Source organism: Manis javanica, chromosome 12 (assembly GCF_040802235.1).
Source record: "Manis javanica isolate MJ-LG chromosome 12, MJ_LKY, whole genome shotgun sequence".
Classification (NCBI taxonomy): domain Eukaryota; kingdom Metazoa; phylum Chordata; class Mammalia; order Pholidota; family Manidae; genus Manis; species Manis javanica.
In genome coordinates, this window is record NC_133167.1 from 40,214,857 (window position 1) to 40,238,938 (window position 24,082).

General features: G+C 39.6%; 1 protein-coding gene across 6 annotated transcripts in view; it reads right to left on the minus strand.

The window, feature by feature from the left end:
• Positions 1–345: 345 nt before the first annotated feature.
• LOC140845022 (uncharacterized protein C2orf66-like) overlaps positions 346–24,082 on the minus strand; it is a 29,914-nt gene continuing 6,177 nt past the window's right edge. Inside the window, exons 2-6 of one of the 6 annotated variants that reach the window (XM_073218493.1) lie at positions 18,881–18,928; positions 18,151–18,411; positions 4,234–4,365; positions 2,738–2,936; positions 346–1,324 (exon numbers count right to left, since the gene is read on the minus strand). In XM_073218493.1, coding sequence (XP_073074594.1) covers positions 2,757–2,936; positions 4,234–4,353 — 300 coding nt within the window. In that variant the 5' untranslated portion in view covers positions 4,354–4,365; positions 18,151–18,411; positions 18,881–18,928 and the 3' untranslated portion in view covers positions 346–1,324; positions 2,738–2,756. Of the gene's footprint in view, positions 1,325–2,737; positions 2,937–4,233; positions 4,366–4,954; positions 7,498–18,150; positions 18,412–18,880; positions 18,929–19,752; positions 23,784–24,082 lie in introns of those variants that run through there. The other 5 variants (XM_073218494.1, XM_073218495.1, XM_073218496.1 and 2 more) reach the window with 5 other exon arrangements.

Here is a 24,082-nt window from a genome sequence, read left to right on the forward strand (position 1 = left end):
GCTCCCTACCCCTCTACCATTTATCTGAATAGTTTATATTTTTATGAAGAATAGCTCCTCAATGATTACTTTCATCTCTTAAATGGTAAAAAACACAATCTTGACGTGAACTAGGAGTAGCTTCCATTTCTGTGTAAACAATAGCAGAATAGCACATGTTTACTTTCAATTCAACAACTATTTGTTGAACACATGCTACATGCTAGACATTATGCTAGGTGCTGAAGAAATAAAAATGGCTTAGGTATGATCTCTGCTCATAAATACCTCACACATCCCTCCAGGAAAAACAGACATATATCAACTAGTTACAATAGAACATATTAAACCAGCCACAGAAATCTGTCTTAGCATAAATATTTTATTTTTATATTCAGTATCAATCATCCACAAAAAAGCCACAGAAGACTATTTTGGAATGCACAGGTTAATGTGATTAGGACACCAATGTTTGCATTCAGGTACAACGCTTGTTTTGCAGGAATCACAGGGAAAATGATGCAGCTCTCCATAAAGATACAGGAAAAGTTGCTATTCCAAGTGAGGATACGAGAATCAGAATAATTCAGCCCCATCTGGTTGGGAGGAGGACACGGTTGGCTGTAAAAGAAGGGAAATCCACCCATTTCTACTCTCCGTTCTTAAGGAGGTTGTGTGCAAAAGAGAATCAGAGCTGGGGTGGGGCTAGGATATTTGGTGTAGCACGGGGTCCACCTCTAAACATAGTGGCAGAGAACATCTCACAGAGATCCTAGCAATTCCTAGTCTCCCAAATTTCTTTGTTTTCCATTTCAACTTATTTATGGATATTTATCACTTACTCTCCCTTGGTATGAAACTTAGATTGTGAGATCTTTCAGTAACATATGCATCTCCTCTTTAGGAAAAAGACAAATTTTAAGCCTAAATCCCTATTACATATGATGAACTACAGTAAAAATTTGCAAAGTCCCTTTGAAATAAAAACAATGATTGATAACAGGTAATAAGCATACAAGACAAGTTTTAAAGACAAGCTTCAAGTAAACATGTAATTTAGAAGATCATCATCTCTTTTGACTCGTAATGTCCCGTAGCTCTTACAAAATATCTGCAGTGTTCTACATCAATGTTCATGGTTATAGAGTGGGAAAAAAACTCCAAAAATAGACCACTGAGTCAGATTATCTCCCAAGGGTCAATCTATTTATATGCAAATCTGGAAACGTAGAATAAAATCATTACACATTGACAAATAAAAGTAGAGGGAAAAAATGTTTAGCCATGACCATGATTAAAATTTTTTAATGAGAAGCTTCACCTGTAGTTCTAAAATAGCCAGAACCTGGAAGAACAAGAAAATATTATGAAATAGTAAATAAAAACTACACAAACACCACAAAGACCCAAAGATCAACATAGTTCAGTGAAAACTCTTTGTTTTTTCATTTTCTAATCAGAGATGTTAGGAAAGGAGAGTTTGTAATTATGAAATACTCTCCAAACATTTGCTTAGCTTCTTACACAAAGCCAATTAATTTCCGTTATATTACAACACTACCAACTGGGTGCTTGCTCTGTTTTCCTGCCTTAAATATTACTTCATTCCATGCTCACTTGGAAGTATTCATTTGATATTTTCTCTGATACCTCTGTGAGTTAGACATTAGCACCTGCAATTTATAGATGAAGAAACGAAGGCTTACAACCAACGTGCATGCACCACTCTCCCACACTGAAGTAGCCCTTGTGGTATCAGTAACTACTTCTCTGTATTAGTGTCTGATAGCCTAGGGCCTACATGTGAGAAAAGTCAAGGTAACCCTTCATTAACATCTTTCTGCTTATTCTATTTTCTCAGGATAGAAGTTTTCAAGTGCATATGCCACATGGTAAATTACGTCTTCTTTTTAGAATGACAATCATTATTTTTAAAAATCACACTCAAAAGAACTAATAATCAAAATATTTTCACATGCACAATGCAGTGTAACAATGGTATGCTTACTCACAACTTCATCCCTACACCCGCACCACGGAAGAATGGGGAGTGGATTTCGATTATGATTCACTTCCCTTTATTATTCATCCAAACCAACGCTAATAAACTAGAGACATAGTGCATTTTCTTCTAATGTGCCATACCTGTTACTTTATAAATAGCAAGCATTTATTTGATAAGAATGCAAAAAGAATAAGATTAACAAAATTCAAATCTCATAAATATATTTCTAATTTTTTTCCTATGAGAAAAATAACATCTTTACTAATATTCCTTTTATTTTCTTTAGGTGAGGAAGTTGAAGCTCAAATATATGTTTATTATTTCTCCTCCAGAGACCCTTTCTTTTAACTTTATCTTTCTATTTTATCCAACTGCACAATTCACATACTTATTTATATATGATTTTCTACCTAACTTTAGCTATATGACCTGAGTCTGAAAAAAAGATATAGGTAAAAGTGTGTGGTATTCCACTATATTTAATAATGCTATTAAAGGTGATAATTCTACTATTTTAATATACCTCTTCCCAAGAAAACTATGCTTAAAAAATCATAACTATCATTTCTTTTTAAAACCAAATCATAGACATCTGAACCAAATCCAAATATTAACAGCAATGAGTATCATCAGAATTGAGCATTAATTTCTCTGAGGAAAAGAAAATCATTTTCAAATAAATACTTTCAAAATCTCTTTATGACTTAAGTTGGATGTTTGGACAAATCCTGGGAATAAAGGGATCATTTTTACCTGTGCTCAGAAGAAACAGTCAGCCTTTGAGGAAACTGGGAAAGGAGTTTTTCTGCTCCTCATAATCTGCAAACGCAGAAGCAATAAACTCTGATTCAAAAGACACAGGTCTGGGATTCTGGTTCATGACGAAAGTATTTGGGAACCTCCCAAGATCAAGACCTCTTCCCTTAAAATATGCACGAAGGGTTCTGAAAAACTGAAGAAAGAAAATGATCAGTGCCATATAAAAATTAAACATCCAAAAAGCTCAGAGATGAATATTTTCCCCATCTCTGTTTTCCCCCTGAGTTGACATTAGTCCTAATCTAAGCGGAAGGAAGTGGGAAACCTCGAAATAGAAGTACAAACTTTGGTTACTTCTATTCCACCTTCCTCTCCACTGTCACTTATCATGCCTTCTTTCTGACATTTCAGCCCTAAGCAAGGTAATTCACCATTCTTGTGGAAATCAAGGGAGGTATATCACCTACTTAGTAGCACCATGGTCAAAGGGGTCTTTGCTAGCACCTCTGAGTACTGAAGCCAGAGATTAAATCGACCACCGCAGTGATCAGAGCTCGGCGCACCCTCTCTGAAGGGTGGGGACGTCCCAGTCTGTCTTCGGCTACAGTTTCTTTTCAGACCTGGGTTTTCCTGCTTTCCTTTAGGAAAAGGTTTTACAAAAAACACATAAAATGTTCCGTGGTTGGAGGAGAATAATGATTCCATTTTCATCCATGGCACAAAGACCCCTGAGAATGACATCTCCATGCTTCTTCAGGGGTAACAGTGAACCTGTTTGTCTAACGGTTTGCACAGAAGCTGTGCAAAGGGCTATTTGATTGTTTTAATCCTATGTTGTTATAGTTCACATAATTTTCTTTGAGAAACTATGTTTGGAAATAATAATGTTAGTATGTTTATTGAACTTAACATATTTTCTTTGAGAGAAACTATGCTTTGAAATAGTAATGTTAGTATGTTTATTGAACTTAGCATATTTTTAAAAGAGAATTTTTACTGATATCTTTACGGTTTTCTTCTTAGACAGCCTTATGTTGAAAATAATGCCTACCAAAGACTACCAAAGGTCAACTTTCAGTTTTTGCAATTGAGCTTTGCATGTGTTGGTTGTATGAGAATCTGTTTTATTATCAATTCAATCTAAGCTATGCAAAAAGCAATTTCCTCTTGATTTTGTATATGTATCAGAAACTAAGTCTATAAAATCAGTGTGTTCTCTAAGATCATTTGCAAATGTAATGTGCTGTGTGTGTGTAAGATCCTTTCTAAATATATGTTTGTTTCTCCTTACAGAAACAAATGTAAATTGGCCAGAGGAACAATAGGACACCGGCCACTACGCTAGCAAGACCCTCACATGTCCTGCTGAAGAATCTTCCCAGAGCTTGGCAGCCTCCTCTCCACTGTGGACCAGCAGAGTGCAGTGTGCATAAACCCAGAGACTGGCCTCTTCCGCCCTGCCTCTCAGCTGTCCCTGAGCATGTTCTTACCAGATCTCGGTTTCTGGGGTTGTTGCGGGGCTTCCATTTCTCTTCGTTTCTCAGCATGGCTCCGTGAGCAAGCCCGAGTAGTGCCAGGCCAACACACAGCAGCAGGAATGCTTTGGGCATGGCGGAATGAAGCTGAGCAAGAGCAAGGACGAGGGAAAATATCAGCAGTCAGAGAGGGAGAGAAGAGAGAGGAGAGGAGAGAAAAGGAGAGAGGAGAAGAGGGGAGCAAAAACAGAAAAGAGAAAGAAGAAACATTTTTAAAAGACAGACAATGAAGAAGTAGTGTATCAGTTCACCCTAATTTTGCAGACTTGTTTTTCTCCGGATTCATCTGCATATGAAGCCCCCCAGATACAGCTGATTAGCTTAAAAGAGTCCATGAGGAAGAAAATGTTACATAGTGATACACAAAGCAATTATGAATACAACCTACAAAGTCTAAGTATAGCTTTTCATCTTTGAAAAAATGCACTTTGTGGTCTCCAAAGAAAATGCACTTCATAAAAAAGAACAAGCAAACAAATCTTAAGTTACTCATAAGTGTTAAGACAGTAGTCTCCAAAGAGAAACAAAAATATATACCCCAAACCGAGAAATGCGCTGTACACACATCTGAGACAGACACAGACCACACTGGCCTAAGTAGAGATTGTCTCCCACCCCAAGGCATGAAATGGAAATGAAATACACAGAAGGGTTAATAAAACTTACCAGGTTTGGGCTTTGGCTGGTCCTGGTTGGTACCCCACCTACAATCAGTAAGGCAATCACGGCTACTTATAACCAACGGACCGGTTGCAGGTAGGTGTCTCTGACGTGAGCAGGCGCAGTTCAAAAATAATGATTCCATTTTCATCCATGGCACAAAGACCCTTGAGAATCACTACTTCATGATTCTTCAGGGGTAACAGTGAACCTGTTTGTCTTATAAATACAGCAACCTCTCCTCCAACCACGGAACATTTTATGTGTTTTTTATAAAATACACAGGCACTTCCATGCAGCCAAGTGGCTTTCTACTTTTTCACTTTCAAAAGACGGTGTATATACAGCAGCTAGGAATGTGATGATGATTATCCCTCCTAATAGAATGTTCGTTTGCAAATATCGGCTTCTCAAATTAACAGCATTTTTTGAATAGGAAATTCTACTCCAAGAAACAAAATTGCTTTTTGTGACCTACACCTTATATTTGTTCTGAGAATCTCAGGAAGCTTGGCAAGTTTTCAATAGTGGCAGAGTTTATCATAATACCCCTTCAAAATAGAGCAAAAAGATAGCACGTGTTTCATGGAAAAAAGCAGCATCCTCTTGCTGAATAAATGCTATCTGTAGAAAATGGTAGGGTTGAGAAATTCAACTCGATGAGTTACAAAGTTGCTTTGGTACCAGTAATTCAGAACAATCCAGGAAAAGCTCTTTGTGAGAAGGCTAGTAATCTAGACTGGAGATTGTCTGGCTATTAACTCTCTAGAAATTGTCTAGTCTCAGTCTTTCTATCTTGACTTTGAGCAAGTCACTATGACCTTCATTTGTTCATTTCTTTGTTCATTTTACAAATTTTTATTGACTTCCTACTACGTGCCAGGTACTGCACTAGGCTTTGAGGATAACATGGTAAGAATAATAAATATAGGCCCTACCTTCATTGAACTGACAGATTAGTGGCAATATAGACAATCAAAACACATAAACAATTTATAAAACAAATATAAGTGATATAAATATTATAAATCCAAATGATAATTTCTATGAAGAGAAAGTAGGGTCTATAAGAGTGTAAGAAGGGGGATTTGATTTGGTCTCAGGGGTCAGGAGAGCTTCTATGAAGAAGTAACCTTACATCTGATAGATGAGTGGGAGTTACCAAGGGAGTACAGAGGGGGAAGAAGTTCAAGCAAGGTGAACAACTGTGCTAGACCCTGTGGCTGAAAGGAACATGGCACATTAAAGCAACTGAAGGTAAATTAGCACGCCGGGAATAGAGGGAGCAGGGGGTAGCCTGCTGCGAAATGGGGCTGGTCAGGGGTCAGATTATGATCTTTCTGCTGCAAGTAATGCTCACTGATTGAAGGGTTTTAAGTGTACTAGATCCTATGGGAGGCAGGGCTAAGGGGAAGAGAATTTCCAGACCAATTCCCAGGGCTCAGGATTATGCAGTTGAGTGGAGTACATGCCTTTAGCTGAGAAATCAAACACTGGCATGGAGTGAGGGTCAGGAGTTCCAGATGGAGCACTGAGTTTGAGGAGCTTCTGAGATCTCCAGGTGGGGATGGAGAGTGTATATCAGGATACCCAGGTCTGGGTTCAGAGGGGAGGGGTGGGAAGGAAATGTAAATATGGGATTGTTAGCATATGAATGGGTGAGAGTACCTCAGTACAAATTAGCAAAGGAGAAGAAAAGGTGGCCTAGGAGTTGGCTTTGAGAAATTTTAACCAGTAACAGCCATATACAAGAATCTATACAAAAGAGACACTGGAGGTACGGGGGAAACCAGGAAAGTATGGAAGCAAAGGAAAGAAGTGTTTCTAGAAGGGACAAATTGGGTAAAATGAGACTGAAAAGGGCCCATGGAGCCTTAGAGTTGTTTTGGTTGATGGAGGTGAAAGATTGGAAGTGAGGGATGGAGGGGAAAGAAAGAGAGTGGGGACACCAAGCTCTTGAGAAGTTTAGCTGTGAAGAGGGAGTAAGAAGGAAGCAGCTGGAGAGGTCAGTGGAATCATTGTTTTTAATGTGAGAGACTTGAGTTTGTTTAAATATCAGTAGTTAATTGAGTAAATGAGTACCCTGGAATATCATTACTTCAACTCTCCTTAAACTCCAGAGTTTGAAGTTACGGGATGTAATAATATGTATTAAATTGTTAAGTGAGATTATAGCCAAGTCACTACACTACAAACTCCTTAGACAAGGCTCATCTCTGCATTCCCAGTGCCGAGCACTGAACCCGATAAATAGACAATGCACTTTTTAAATGGGAAAGACTGAATAAATTGGAATAAGACTTGCAAAGCCATTTATCTATAAATAAGTCATAGCTTTAGCTATGTTTGTATAACAACACAGCACATTTGTTTGACCTCTTAAGAGCTCCCCATTTTAAGAAATATTTAGAGTTTTTCAAGGGCTCAGTGGACCAACACACATATTATAACCTTGTTACTAAAACTTGTTTCCCTAATTGTTAAAATAAATTACAGGGGCGGAGCCAAGATGGCGGCGTGAGTAGAGCAGTGGAAATCTCCTCCCAAAAACACATAGAGCTATGAAAATATAACAAAGAAAAATCTTCCTAAAATAGAGACCACAGGACACAGGACAACATCCAGACCACATCCACACCTGCAAGAATCCAGCGCCTTGTGAAGGGGGTAAGATACAAGCCCCAGCCCGGCGGGACCCGAGCGCCCCTCCCCCCGGCTCCCGGCGGGTGGAGAGAAACCGGAGCGGTTTTTTTTTCTTTTTTTTTGGCGAGCGCTTTTTGGAAGCCTTAGAGGGACGGGCCCCCGTTGCTGGGGAGGCGGGGTGGCGGGACCGGTGAGGAGGTGCCTGGGAATGGCGCCGGAGGACAAAGAATATCCCGCGTTTCTCCCTGCGAGACCTGGGGGCGGGTGCCTGAGACCGGTGCCTGAGGACGGAGGAGGTCGCGCGTTTTTCCCCTTTTTTTTTTCTCTTTTCTGCGAGTGCTTTTTGGAAGCCTAAAAGGGACAGGGACCCCGGTGCTAGGGAGGCAGGGCGGTGGGACTGGTGAGCGGGTACCTGGGACCGACACCTGAGGACAAACAATATCCCGCATTTTTCCCTGTGGGACCGGTGGGTGGGTGCCTGAGACCAGCACCTGAGGACGGAAGAAATCGCGCGTTTTTCCCCTTTTTTTTCTCTCTTTTTGCCGAGTGCTTTTTGGAAGCCTTGAAGGGACAGGTACCCCGGTGCTAGGGAGGCAGGGTGGCGGGACTGGTGAGCGGGTGCGTGGGACCAGTGCCTGAGGACAAAGAATATTGAGCGTTCCTTCCCTGCGGGACCGGTGGGTGGGTGCTTTTTGGAAGCCTTGAAAGGACAGGGATCCTGGTGCTAGGGAGACAGGGCAGCAGGACCAGTGAGCGGGTGCCTGGGACCGGCACCTGAGGACAAAAAAAAAAAAAAAAACGCTTGTTTTTTCCTTTTTTTTCCTTTTTTTTTTCTCTTTCTTTCTGTTCCCTCTCTCATTGTTGCTGCTGTTGTTTTGGTTTGGAGAGTGCTTTTTGGAAATCTTAAAGGGGCAGGACAGGTCACTTAGACCAGAAGCAGGGAATCTGGGGATCTCTGGGCACTCTAACCCCCTGGGCAGCAGGGAGCACAGAGGCCCCTTACGGAGATAAATAGTCTCCTGGCTGCTCCCCCTCCAACGGGGCTCCACCATTTTGGAGGAACAGCCCCAGCCAGGCCAAGCCCACAGCAACAGCAGAGATAAACCCCAAAGCAACTGGGCAGGAAGCAGAAGCCCTGTCTGCGCACAGCTGCCCAGCACAAGCCACTAGAGGTCGCTATTCTCCCAGGAAAAGGCTACAAACCAACAAGAAGGGAAGCTCTTCCAGCGGTCACTTGTACCAGCTCTGCAAACTATCTCTATCACCATGAAAAGGCAAAACTACAGGCAGACAAAGATCACAGAGACAACACCTGAGAAGGAGACAGACCTAACTAGTCCTCCTGAAAAAGAATTCAAAATAAAAATCATGAACATGCTGACAGAGATGCAGAAAAAAATGCAAGAGCAATGGGATGAGATGCAGAGAAAAATGCAAGAGCAGTGGGATGAAGTCCGGAAGGAGATCACAGATGTCAGGAAAGAGATCACAGAAGTGAAACAATCCCTGGAAGGATTTATAAGCAGAATGGATAAGATGCAAGAGGCCATTGAAGGAATAGAAGCCAGAGAACAGGAACGTATAGAAGCTGACATAGAGAGAGATAAAAGGATCTCCAGGAATGAAACAACACTAAGAGAAATATGTGACCAATACAAAAGGAAAAACATTCGTATTATAGGGATACCAGAAGAGGAAGAAAGAGGAAAAGGGATAGAAAGTGTCTTTGAAGAAATAATTGCTGAAAACTTCCCCAAACTGGGGGAGGAAATAATCGAACAGACCATGGAATTATACAGAACCCCCAACAGAAAGGATCCAAGGAGGACAACACCAAGACACATAATAATTAAAATGGCAAGGATCAAGGACAAGGAAAGAGTTTTAAAGGCAGCTAGAGAGAAAAAGGTCACCTATAAAGGAAAACCAATCAGGCTAACATCAGACTTCTCAACAGAAACCCTACAGGCCAGAAGAGAATGGCATGATATACTTAATGCAATGAAACAGAAGGGCCTTGAACCAAGGATACTGTATCCAGCACGACTATCATTTAAATATGATGGTGGGATCAAACAATTCCCAGACAAGCAAAAGCTGAGGGAATTTGCTTCCCACAAACCACCTCTACAGGGCATCCTACAGGGACTGCTCTAGATGGGAGCACCCCTAAAAAGAGCACAGAACAAAACACACAACATATGAAGAATGGAGGAGGAGGAATAAGAAGGGAGAGAAGAAAAGACTCTCCAGACAGTGTATATAACAGCTCAATAAGCGAGCTAAGTTAGGCAGTAAGATACTAAAGAAGCTAACCTTGAACCTTTGGTAACCACGAATCTAAAGCCTGCAATGGCAATAAGTACATATCTTTCAATAGTTACCCTAAATGTAAATGGACTTAATGCACCAATCAAAAGACATAGAGTAATAGAATGGATAAAAAAGTAAGAGCCATCTATATGCTGCTTACAAGAAACTCACCTTAAACCCAAAGATAAGCATAGACTAAAAGTCAAGGGATGGAAAAACATATTTCAGGCAAACAACAGTGAGAAGAAAGCAGGGGTTGCAGTACTAATATCAGACAAAATAGACTTCAAAACAAAGAAAGTAACAAGAGATAAAGAAGGCCACTACATAATGATAAAGGGCTTAGTCAAACAAGAGGATATAACCATTCTAAATATATATGCACCCAATACAGGAGCACCAGCATATGTGAAGCAAATACTAACAGAACTAAAGAGGGAAATAGACTGCAATGCATTCATTGTAGGAGACTTCAACACACCACTCACCCCAAAGGATAGATCCACCGGGCAGAAAATAAGTAAAGACACACAGGCACTGAACAACACACTAGAACAGATGGACCTAATAGACATCTATAGAACTTTACATCCAAAAGCAACAGGATATACATTCTTCTCAAGTGCACATGGAACATTCTCCAGAATAGACCACATACTAGCTCACAAAAAGAGCCTCAGTAAATTCCAAAATATTGAAATTCTACCAACCAATTTTTCAGACCACAAAGGTATGAAAGTAGAAATAAATTCTACAAAGAAAACAAAAAGGCTCACAAACACATGGAGGCTTAACAACATGCTACTAAATAATCAATGGATCAATGAACAAATCAAAATAGAGATCAAGGAATATATAGAAACAAATGACAACAACAACACTAAGCCCCAACTTCTGTGGGATGCAGCGAAAGCAGTCTTAAGAGGAAAGTATATAGCAATCCAGGCACACTTGAAGAAGGAAGAACAATCCCAAATGAATAGTCTAACATCACAATTATTAAAACTGGAAAAAGAAGAACAAATGAGGCCTAAAGTCAGCAGAAGGAGGGACATAATAAAGATCAGAGAAGAAATAAACAAAATTGAGAAGAATAAAACAATAGCAAAAATGAACGAAACCAAGAGCTGGTTCTTTGAGAAAATAAACAAAATAGATAAGCCTCTAGCCCAACTTATTAAGAGAAAAAGAGAGTCAACACAAAATCAACATAATCAGAAATGAGAATGGAAAAATCACGACAGACTCCACAGAAATACAAAGAATTATTAAAGACTACTATGAAAACCTATATGCCAACAAGCTGGAAAACCTAGAAGAAATGGACAACTTCCTAGAAAAATACAACCTCCCAAGACTGACCAAGGAAGAAACACAAAAGTTAAACAAACCAATTACAAGCAAAGAAATTGAAACAGTAATCAAAAAACTACCCAAGAACAAAACCCCGGGGCCGGACGGATTTACCTCGGAATTTTATCAGACACACGGAGAAGACATAATACCCATTCTCCTTAAGGTGTTCCACAAAATAGAAGAAGAGGGAATACTCCCAAACTCATTCTATGAAGCCAACATCACCCTAATACCAAAACCAGGAAAAGACCCCACCAAAAAAGAAAATTACAGACCAATATCCCTGATGAATGTAGATGCAAAAATACTCAATAAAATATTAGCAAACAGAATTCAACAGTATATCAAAAGGATCATACACCATGACCAAGTGGGGTTCATCCCAGGGATGCAAGGATGGTACAAGATTCGAAAATCCATCAACATCATCCACCACATCAACAAAAAGAAAGACAAAAACCACATGATCATCTCCATAGATGCTGAAAAAGCATTTGACAAAATTCAACATCCATTCATGATAAAAACTCTCAGCAAAATGGGAATAGAGGGCAAGTACCTCAACATAATAAAGGCCATATATGATAAACCCACAGCCAGCATTATACTGAACAGCGAGAAGCTGAAAGCATTTCCACTGAGATCGGGAACCAGACAGGGATGCCCACTCTCCCCACTGTTATTTAACATAGTACTGGAGGTCCTAGCCACGGCAATCAGACAAAACAAAGAAATACAAGGAATCCAGATTGGTAAAGAAGAAGTTAAACTGTCACTATTTGCAGATGATATGATACTGTACATAAAAAACCCTAAAGACTCCACTCCAAAACTACTAGAACTGATATCGGAATACAGCAAAGTTGCAGGATACAAAATCAACACACAGAAATCTGTAGCTTTCCTATACACTAACAACGAATCAATAGAAAGAGAAATCAGGAAAACAATTCCATTCACCATTGCATCAAAAAGAATAAAATACCTAGGAATAAACCTAACCAAGGAAGTGAAAGACTTATACTCTGAAAACTACAAGTCACTCTTAAGAGAAATTAAAGGGGACACTAATAAATGGAAACTCATCCCATGCTCATGGCTAGGAAGAATTAATATCGTCAAAATGGCCATCCTGCCGAAAGCAATATACAAATTTGATGCAATCCCTCTCAAATTACCAGCAACATTCTTCAATGAATTGGAACAAATAATTCAAAAATTCATATGGAAACACCAAAGACCCCGAATAGCCAAAGCAATCCTGAAAAAGAAGAATAAAGTAGGGGGGATCTCACTCCCCAACTTCAAGCTCTACTACAAAGCCATAGTAATCAAGACAATTTGGTACTGGCACAAGAACAGAGCCACAGACCAGTGGAACAGATTAGAGACCCCAGAAATTAACCCAAACATATATGGTCAAGTAATATTTGATAAAGGAGCCATGGACATACAATGGCAAAATGACAGTCTCTTCAACAGATGGTGCTGGCAAAACTGGACAGCTACATGTAGAAGAATGAAACTGGACCATTGTCTAACCCCATATACAAAGGTAAACTCAAAATGGATCAAAGACCTGAATGTAAGTCACGAAACCATTAAACTCTTGGAAAAAAACATAGGCAAAAACCTCTTAGACATAAACATGAGTGATCTCTTCTTGAACATATCTCCCCGGGCAAGGAAAACAACAGCAAAAATGAGCAAGTGGGACTACATTAAGCTGAAAAGCTTCTGTACAGCGAAAGACACCATCAATAGAACAAAAAGGAACCCTACAGTATGGGAGAATATATTTGAAAATGACAGATCTGATAAAGGCTTGACGTCCAGAATATATAAAGAGCTCACACGCCTCAACAAACAAAAAACAAATAACCCAATTAAAAAATGGGCAGAGGAACTGAACAGACAGTTCTCCAAAAAAGAAATACAGATGGCCAAGAGACACATGAAAAGATGCTCCACATCGCTAATTATCAGAGAAATGCAAATTAAAACTACAATGAGGTATCACCTCACACCAGTAAGGATGGCTGCCATTCAAAAGACAAACAACAACAAATGTTGGCGAGGCTGTAGAGAAAGGGGAACCCTCCTACACTGCTGGTGGGAATGTAAATTAGTTCAACCATTGTGGAAAGCAGTATGGAGGTGCATCAAAATGCTCAAAACAGACCTACCATTTGACCCAGGAATTCCACTCCTAGGAATTTACCCTAAGAACGCAGCAATCAAGTTTGAGAAAGACATATGCACTCCTATGTTTATCGCAGCACTATTTACAATAGCCAAGAATTGGAAGCAACCTAAATGTCCATCTGTAGATGAATGGATAAAGAAGATGTGGTACATATACACAATGGAATACTACTTAGCCATAAGAAGTGGAAAAATCCAACCATTTGCAGCAACATGGATGGAGCTGGAGAGTATTATGCTCAGTGAAATAAGCCAAGCGGAGAAAGAGAAATACCAAATGATTTCACTCATCTGAGGAGTATAGGAACAAAGGAAAAACTGAAGGAACAAAACAGCAGCAGAATTACAGAACCCAAAAATGGACTAACAGGTACCAAAGGGAAAGGAACTGGGGAGGATGGGTGGGCAGGGAGGGATAAGGGGGGGGAAGAAGAAGGGGGGTATTAAGATTAGCATGCATGGGGGGGAGGGAGAAAGGGGAGGGTGGGCTGCACAACACAGAGAGGACAAGTAGTGACTCTACCACATTTTGCTAAGCTGATGGACAGTAACCGTAATGTGGTTGTTAGGGGGGATCTGATATAGGGGAGAGCATAATAAACATAGTATTCTTCAGGTAAGTGTAGATTAAAAATTTAAAAAAAAAAAGAAAGAAAGAAAGAAAAGGGGGATTACTCCTTAACAGGATAAAACTATTGGTAAATCAAAGATCAACGCATGCTTTAAATATCCTTAATGTTGATCACTTAAAGGGTGTCAGATGATCAGCTATGGAGGTACTCTTTTCTGATAATATTCCTTTCTCTTAATTAAAAAGAAAAAAAAAAAAAAAAAGCAGTTACTGTGTGCTGACCTCCAATGAGTTCTGCACAGTGGTATAGAGGGCATGTCAAAGTGTGGGCAAAGGGTCTGTTTGTTTCTACGCAGAAGATCAAGGCCTAGCTTGGATACCCAGAAAATGAACTAAGATACGATATGAGGAGGAGCTTCCGGCATCAGCACTCTCTGGAGGACTCGTGCCGGGGGATGATCATCAAAAAGCCTCCACAGGGATCCGGACGATGCTGCGGTTGTGGCTGCATCCAGCCCACCGTCTCCTGGACTTGCCATAAGAAGGAGGAGGGAGATGTCTAGGCTGGCATGTGCATACAGTGAGACAACGAATTTGACCGGATCTGTACTGTTGGAACTCAACCAGGAGTTGGGAGGGGTGCAAGTTGTAGCACCCCAAAATCTCATGACTATAGACTATCTATGGTTAAAAGAACATATGGGATGTGAACAGATCCCAGAAATGGGCTGCTTTAATTTGTCTGATGGTTCAAGTACAGTTGGACAATATCCATCATATCATAGATAAATTTTCACAAATGCCTAGGGTGCCTAAATGGTTTTCTTGGCTTCACTGGAGATGGCTGGTAATTATAGATTTGCTTTGTTTATGTCACCGTATTCCTATTATGTTAATATGTGTGTGCAAATTAGTTAGTAGTTTAAAACCTATACATACTTAAGGTACTATACAAGAAGATATGTCAAAGAAATAATAAATCCTCCCAAGTTTCCTTCATATGCTACATCTATAGCTTTTCTTCTTCCTTCCTAATTACAAACCTTAAATAGAATTCGTGCCTCATATCGAATTTACCGAGTATCATAATTCCTCCAGGTGGTAAAGATACCTCGAGACGAGTGCTGGGCATAGAAGCCACAGGGCATAAATCTGCAAAGAAGTAAAAAGCTAACCTTTGCAAACAATATGGCTTCTCTCTCACTTACCAACTTTACATTTCCCTGTATGGCCCCGGAAGATGACTGGTTAGCCAGAGACGGGTAAGATTCCTCAAGGGAGGAACAACCTAAGACAGGCACAGTCGCAGGGGGGCCATCAGGTGAGAATTTGGGGATCAACAGAGGTGAGGCTCAGAACCTCACCGCCCCTGCTTTGAGAGAAATCTTCTGCATCCGTGGATGTCTTGCTGCCCTTGTCTAGCCTGGATTAATACTTAGTCCATAGGCACACACCTGATCATCTGATCATCTACATTTGCCTTCTTACAGCACTAAACTATGTTTTCTACCTTTATCTTGCATCTACCTACCACTTCAGCATTTTATTAAAAATAAAAATAATAATAATAATAGGAGAAATGTGGGATCAACATATAAATCAAGTACAAAAATCAAATGAATATTCATATTTGACCTGATGGTTTATAGGTCATATTGCATGATCAAAACCGAAAGTTTCTGTGATGAATGCCCTTGTACTGTTCACCATGTAAGAATTTATTCACTCTGTAAGAATTCGTTCACGATGTAAGAACTTGTTCGTTATGCTTCAGAAGATTGGAGACTGACGAGAATTAGGCTTGAGATGGATTAATGATTGTACATTGAGCATTGACCCCCCTATACTGAATTTTATTGTTGTTAACAACCATTTGATCAATAAATATGAGAGATGCCCTCTCAAAAAAATAAATAAATAAATAAATAAATAAATTACATATTTCTAAAATTTTGGTTTTAAAACCTTTGTGTCTTAATATTATATCTCTTTTGAAGAGCAGAATGTATTATTGAGAGAGCTGATGATATTTTCTTCAGACTCTGTATCAACACAACATTCAGTAGATGTGTTGCAATTTATTGTTCAGTGATTTCAATCAACAGAGAAGAAAATAAAATAAGGATAGCTCAGGTTCCCAAACCATCAGTTTCTGGTCCAAATTATTCCATTTGGTCTCTTCATTAAATAGAACATTTGTAAAAGTAGCAGTTGGGATAGTCTGAGCAAAAAGACTCTTCCACACCCAGAGGCATCAGAATGAAGGGTTTTGCTGGCATTTCTCAATTAGAATTTGACAGGAAAATAGAGTACTCAGGACAGGGCGACTAACAGAAGAAAGTCAATAAATATGTGCTCACTGAATTATAAACTTAAATTAGAAATTCAAACATAATGGTAAAGGTGAGGAAAGGGCACTCAGTGAAGAGGCTATTCTGGGAGGCAGAGAGAAACTTTAAAACTGTCTCTGTTGGACTATATAACATTTTCAAACCCTTCCTGTCTCTATTAGGAAAAAAAAAGAAGAGCCGATAGAGCTAGTTAGGTACATCACGAACAGCGATGAGAATTTGACGTCCTTTTCTTTCCCCAGGTTTGAGTAAGCGAAAGGGAAACTTATTGTTTTAGATTGCTTCCTCAGTGATGACGAGTACTGCAGAAAAGTTGCTAAGATGATTAATAGAGTGAGCCAGGCAGCGTTCTGCTCATAGCAGTCACATCTGCTTTTTGTGGCAATGGGATGAATTCAGCTTGAGAGTAGGCTAAAGAGAAGGGGGGATAAAAGACATAGGTCTCTGCCAAGCACAGAGCAGAGGCAAAGAGCCCTGGCTCAGCGGACCCTCAGTGACCACAATGGATGGGAGAGGAGAGGCTGACCCCTCATATCATGAGGCCACACAAAGCTTCCAGATCCCATGAGCCACTGAAACCACTGGAATTGAATTCCCTCTCTCCCCCAGGGGTGACAAAGCTGTTTTAAAAAAAAATTCCCATGACATATCTTGAACAATATGGTCAACCACTTGTCCCTTTTCCCAGTGACAATGCAGTGGGAGTACCTCCAATTATAGAGTTGACCCTCAGAATTCTCTAGTTATTCATCATGTAGAAATTTCTTTTATTCTTAGCTGTCTTCCGTCTAAAAAATACTATCCTCTTGTTTAAATGCTATCCTTTTGTTTAAAAATGCTGTTCTCTTGCTTTGAAATGTTTTAAAAATGCTGAAGGGGCATATTAAAGATGAAAAAAGATCTCCCTCTGTTTAAAACATGTTACGTATGTTTTTACTTCTTAGGGCCAGAGTGTGAGCCAATTCTAGAAGCCTAGATGCGTAAAGGAAGAAAGACAAGGTCTAGGTGGGGTGGCTATCCTTCCCTGAGAGAGTTTGGCCTCAGGCTGGCCTCAGCCTCTGCTTTCATCAGGCCTTCGCTGTCATCAGCTGGGACCTGGGAGTGGCCTTTCCTTCTCCCATGGTCCCTCCTCTGGCCTGTTTCCTCCCTGCCACCAGCCTTCCTGAGAAACATGCGCTAGTCAGAGAGGGGCAGCCAGCACACGTACTGTTCAGTCCTGTCCTAAATTTAAGCTATTTCTCCTACAAGTACGATGGGGGTGCAGAGGCAACAAAAAGCATGATAGTCATACTTGATCTGAAGCCAGCTCAGAGAAAACAAAGCAAGAAAATGGACATCCAGATTGACACCCTGACTGAGGTATAAACCAAACTGTCTCGACCTGGATTTGAGCAACAGTTTCCCAATTCCCCGTTATGTCAGGCCATTTTGGTATCTCCAAAAGTCATAATAAAGGAGTGAAGGATTACTCCTAAAATATAGACTCCTACATCACTTCCTTTGGCTTTGCAGACAGCTTTTCAGCAGGCAGTCTGCTTTTATAGCAGAGCGCCTGAGGTGGTCCACAACATCTTTGGCTTTGCAACTGACTCTGGAGCAGACAACAGGAAGACAAGGTCGCACTGATAAGGCAAAGCTTACTGGCATCCCTCCCACCTCTAGGGGCTTCTTGATGCCAGAATGATAAAGTCTAAGCTCTTGCGGATGATAAAAACGCCAGTCGTACCCTCCCAGCCATTTGACCTCGCCAGTGACCACCACCCACACTTCTACCTTCGTGCCTTTGACCTTGTGGTTGCTTCTGCCTGGAATGCCTTCTCTGACTCCTGTGTGCCTTCGGAACGCCCTGTCCTTCAAGGATCACCTCAAATATCACTTCTGAGGAAAAAGAAGCCACTTAGTCACTTCAATGGCTCTTACCTTGCTGAATTAGGATCTGCTTCCACGTGTCTCTTCGTCCCCCACACGGACTTCCTGAAGTAGGCACCAGGTCTTTTTTCATCATCTTCTTCTTCAGAACTTGGCATATAATGTCTGGCATAGAATTTATATGGCATAATATATATACATAGAGAGGCATATCACAGATGTTCATGGAATTAATAATTCTTCAGGTAAAATCTGAGCTTAGATTCTTAAAATGCTCTTTTGAAATTTGAGCTTTGTTATATTTTTATTTTGTATTGTTCATCCAAAGATTTACATACTGTCATATTTTAACAAAGAGGGAAGAGAAAACTGTAGGTGGACAATAAATATTTGATTTGACTTGAATATTCAAATGAACCAGTCAAATGTAAGTTAATAGCAATCTAGCTGCTGTACACAAAGCAATGGAGATTGCAGGGAATGTGGCAATTTTATGACCACACACCCCTTTCTATTTAAATTGTTTTGGAGGGGAGGCTGCAAGCCAAGGAATCTGGGCAGTCACCAGAAGCTGGAAGAGGAAAGGAACAGATTCTTCCTTAGAGTTTCCAGAGGGAGTGAATCCTGCACCCACCTTGATCTTGGCTCAGTGATGCTAATTTCAGATGTCCGGCTTCCAGAACTGTGAAAGAATAAAGTTTTGTGTTAGCCGCCCACTCCTTGGTAACTAACATACAGGAAACTGAGACAAGGAATAGCAAGATGTCAGGTCAACCATGCAGGAAAAAGACCCGTAACTCTCTACAATTTCTTTAGCTTCTACTGAAAGCATTGCGCCATGTCTAGACTTAGAAGCTGGATCTGAGTTCTTTATTCCCTTGTGAGAAAGGTGGAGCTTCTTCGGTCATCCAATTCGTAACACAAAATGGATTTAGGCTGAAACGTCTATTACGAACCTGAGGTTTTATGTGAGTAAAATTATACTAATTTTTTTTAAAACAAAAGGGATGAGAAAAGGTTCCATTTTAAACTATTAAGTTAGGTATGACCCTATCGATGAGTCACATAATTTTGTAAAGGACCACATATTTTAACCCATTAATAAAATTATTTAAGTGTCTGGAAGAAACGCCATTCTTAAAATGTTACATAAAGTTCCAGACACAAAATTTGTATGATAAAAAGAGTAGTTTCAGAGAAGAAAAAAATTGAGGCAATTCAGATGGGTATTTCTTTGGATATTTTGGGGCATAGTGGGGAAATGCTTTTCTTTCTTAGTGCTATTTATCAATTGTGAACTCTGAAATACAGCTAGTGAGCTTTTATCCTTAAAAAAAAAAAATCAACAGAATTCCCTCAAAAAACAAAACCAAAATCAGCTCCCCACCAAAAAAAAACCAAAAAAGAAAAAAAACAATGGTTAATTCCCAGTATTCTGGGAGCTCTTTCATACTTCAGGTGTATAAAATGTTATTCCATTAAACAAACAGAAGAGCAGACCTTTACCCTTTCCCTTCAGAAGTACATTCTGTGAGTCTGGCCCAGGGAAAACTCATGAGAAATCTCAGAGCAGAGATGATGCCATCTTCATGCTCCAACAGTAATGTGCTCCCAGGTGGCAGCGGGGACCTTCTAGGCTTCTGCAAAGAACATCACCTGTTGACTTCTGTTTTTAAAATTCCACTTTTAAAATTGGCTTTTTGAGGTTTTATGACTGAGTTGTACAAGTGTCGTATGTAGTCTGAAAACAAATCCATCATCAGGAATATGGTTCTGTCTGTGATTTGCCTGTAAATTTTCTTAATGGTGTCTTTTCATAAGCAGAAGTCTTTAGTTGCAATGAAGTATGACTTACCAATTTTTAAAATCATTCCTTTTTTATTCTGCCTAATTACCTTGAACTGCCATCATGCCACAATGTAGTCTCCTATATTTTCTTCTAGAGGCTTCATAGTTCAGTTTTTACATTTAGATTTATGAGTCATCTCAAATTAGTCTTTGTGCATGATGTGAGGAAGGGTCCAGGTTTATTTATGTTTTTCCATATGAGTATTTAGTCATTCCAGCACTATATGTTGAAAAGATCTTTCTTTCCCCATTGGAGTGTTTTGGCACCATTCTTGAAAATCAGATGACTATAAAACTTTGGATCTATTTTTTAACACTCTGTTCTGCTCCACTGCTGTACGTATGTATCTGTCCTTCTGCCTTTTCCACACTGCCTTTGATTACCTTAGCCTTACAGTAGGCTTGAAATCAAGTAGTGTGAGTCTTTTTCAAAGTTGTTGTGACTATTCAAAACTGTTCACTTCTCCATATAAAATATAGAATCAGCATGTAGATTTTTAGAAAAATAGCATGCTGGGATTTTGACTGAGATTGCACTTAGTCTACATATCATATTGGAGAAAAATGGCATCCTGAAAATAGTGAGCCTTCCAACCAATGAATATTATATCTCACTTAAGGCTTTAATGGAATTTATATAAAATTGGAATTTATATAAAAATAGAACTTTTATAAATTCTAACACATAAAAATTAAAGAGAACAGAATCATGCAAGTCCATGCCCTTACTGCTCAGCTTCAACAATTAACACCACATCGGCAATTTTGTTATGGACATAATTGTTTTTGTTAAATCTGGATTTTGGACTACCTTGGGCCATTGTTACTATCATTCATTCAGAAAAATATTTAACACATTTCTACCATGTAAAACACACATTGCTAAGTGTGGGAATGCAAAGAGGTATATGGAAAGGGATGTGATCACTGCCTGGGAGGCACAGACAATCTATTTGGAGAGGCAGCATGGTGTGGTGGAAAGAACTGCAGAACCAAACTTAACTATGTTCAAAACTTGTCTCCGCCATTCTCTTGGGCAATTACTTAATCTCTCTGCACCTCAGTTTCCTCATATGTGAAGTAATCCAACTTTGCAGTGCTGTTGAAAGAATTAGAAATGATATATATAAAGGGGCTGCACAGTACCTGACAAATAAACGTTAAATAAATGTCACTATTAAGAACTGCACATAAAGAGCATACAAGATCTAATTTGATGACTCCCATATGGAACTATGGCAGCTAGAAGTAGGAACAGGATCAGTCCTGACTGTGGCAACTGGCGTCTTTTCATGGAGAAAATTTTGATAACAGAGATATGGCCAGAAGAAGTTACTGAACAAGGATAAAGAAGTAGCAAAAGGGAGGAGATACTCAAAATAAATGTAGGAGCTCAGTTGGCTTGTGTGGCAGACTCTGCTTGTTGCTTCTTTTTATCACTTTTGCTATGGACTGAATTGTGTCCCCTCAAAATTCGTATGTTGAAGTCCTAGCCTCCAATCTTTGGCACATTGATTTTGGACTTTCAAGCCTCCATAACTTTGAGAAATAAATTTCTGTTGTGTAAGCTATCCAGTCCATAGTATTCTGTTATAGCAGCCCAAGCAGACTAACATACATTTGTTTCTTAGACATTGTTTAGCATATCAACATATCCAACTTGAAAACTTGCTTCCACAGCTTCCCTTGCATTTCTTCGTGACCATGTGATATCATTCTGGCCAATGAGCCACCAATGGAAGTCCCTGAGGGTCGGAAAGGGACAAAAGAGAGAGAATCCTTCCCAAATAAAAGGCAGAGCTCCTTTTGTGCCTTCCCTCTCCTTCCTCCTGGAATGGAAATATATTAGCCACCATTTTATTTTGAAAGCCACACATTAAGGATGGAAAATTAATTGGATAGGAGCTTTGGTTCTTGATGATTTCTTGGAGACTTACCCTGGACCCTCTGCTTCGAGATTTGATTGAGCAATTGTCAGGTTTTCTGTTTCTTGCAATCTAGTCCTAACTGTGTGGGGAGGAGATATCTTTGGAAAATGGTAGGGAAGAAGACTGGAAATGTAGATTGGTCAAAATGTCAAAGAGTTTGGACTGTATCTTACAGAACATGCAGGTAGATTACAAAGTTTTGGAAGAGTGATAATGCTAAATTGCTGTGTAAAAAATGATTAATGGGAATATGTAATATGCATGATAGAAGGGAAGTGGGTGAGCTAGGAAAGGGGAATCATTCATGAAACTGCTATAAAATTTGAAATACTAGTAATGACGGTCTAAACTAGGGTGGGAGCCAGAAAGGAGTGAACCAATGCAAGGGTGACCCTGAAGTGCTGGGCTCCCTAGGCTTACCAATTAATTGGACATGACAGGCAAAAGGAGATTATTAAAATGAGTGGATTTTCACCCTGTGTAATTGGGAGGATTTCATAGGAATTTGAAAACTAAAAAGAATTGCTAATTAGGGATCAAGAGAAATTATAAAGTTAAATTTCAACAGTGAATTGAAACTGAGTTTGTCTAGTTTGGAGAAAACTAGAGACTGGAGAGCTAGGAAAGCACCTATCATTTTTGAGCACTTTTTATGTCAGGTGCATTTGTTCCATTATTCCACTTAACCCACCTGCTAGGTTTGTAAGGTAATATTACTAGCCATAACTTATGGATAAGGAGTCCTAGCGAAGCTAAATATAGTGCCATTGACTCAGACATTAAGACACGGAACTAAGGGAGCAAGGCTGACTGACTTGGTGAGTCATCCACCCAGAATAGATCACTGAAGTCACACAGTTAAGAGAAATCTCTGAGGGAAAGTACAGCAGAAGTAAAAGGAAGGCTGGGGAAGATCATTGGGAAAAAAATTTTTTTTCAAAGCAAGAGGAATAACTAGTATGGTCAGAAAAGATTTTGACAGAGTAGCAAGTGAACTAGTATTGATTACTACATATTGCAGGTCTTCAGGAAGAACTATTTCTGTGCCAATCTGGTTTGAATTCTACTTTAAGCAAATTGCTTCATTTCTTTAACACTATTTCCTTTCTTGTAATGTGATGATAACAATCCTCTCTTTAAGGACTTTTGTGGAGAATGAAATGAGAAGCTGAATGTGAATGTGTCTGGCACTGACTCTGGTACAGCAGATACTCAATGAATGTCTGCTAAAAGGATAAAGCACAGGTGACAAGGCAGTCTAAACACACCCTGTATGGTCTGGAATGTCTATTAAAAGAAATTACTTACAATTCTTAGTTTTCTTACTTTTTGTCTCTTTTCCTTCAAAATTGAAGTACGGCATGTATGTCTGACAAAAAGTTCCAGTTTGTTGCACTTTAGCACCTAAAGATCTTACTGCATCATGGTCAGACTAGAACAATTTGAACTTTTAAAAATAATTTAAAACTGTAAGGTATTGCATTAAGCTGAAAAAAAGAACAAAATGGAGACTCAGAAAACCCACTCTGCACACTCTCCTTTGTAGTTATAGAACGTAAGATCTTGGGGATAGTGAAAATTAAGATAGGCCATTGGCTGGCAGCATCTTAAGACATTTTAATTGTCTCCATATCTTCCACCTCATGGGAGTCAGGTAAGGTGCCAGGCCAAATCTAACTCAGAGGCTTACCTACCAAATCCAATTAGTTGCTAAGCCTAGGGAGCCCAGCACTTTAGGGTCACCCTTGCATTGGTTCACAACTTTCTGGTGCCCACCCGAGTTTAGACCATTATTACTAGTATTTCAAATTTTACAGCAGTTTTGTAAATGATCCCCTCTCCTACCTCACCTACTTCCCTTCTATCCTGCATGTTACATTATTAATACATTTCTAAACACAAAGACTTAACAAACTTCAGTATTAGAACTCCCAAATGATGGCTCTACCAGTTTTTCCTACCTACCCTACCCAAAAATTCACAGCTGGAGGATTGTTAAGTCATGACACTAAATTGTCCTACTCACTTCATTTGGTCATTAAAGGCTTCCAACAGTAATG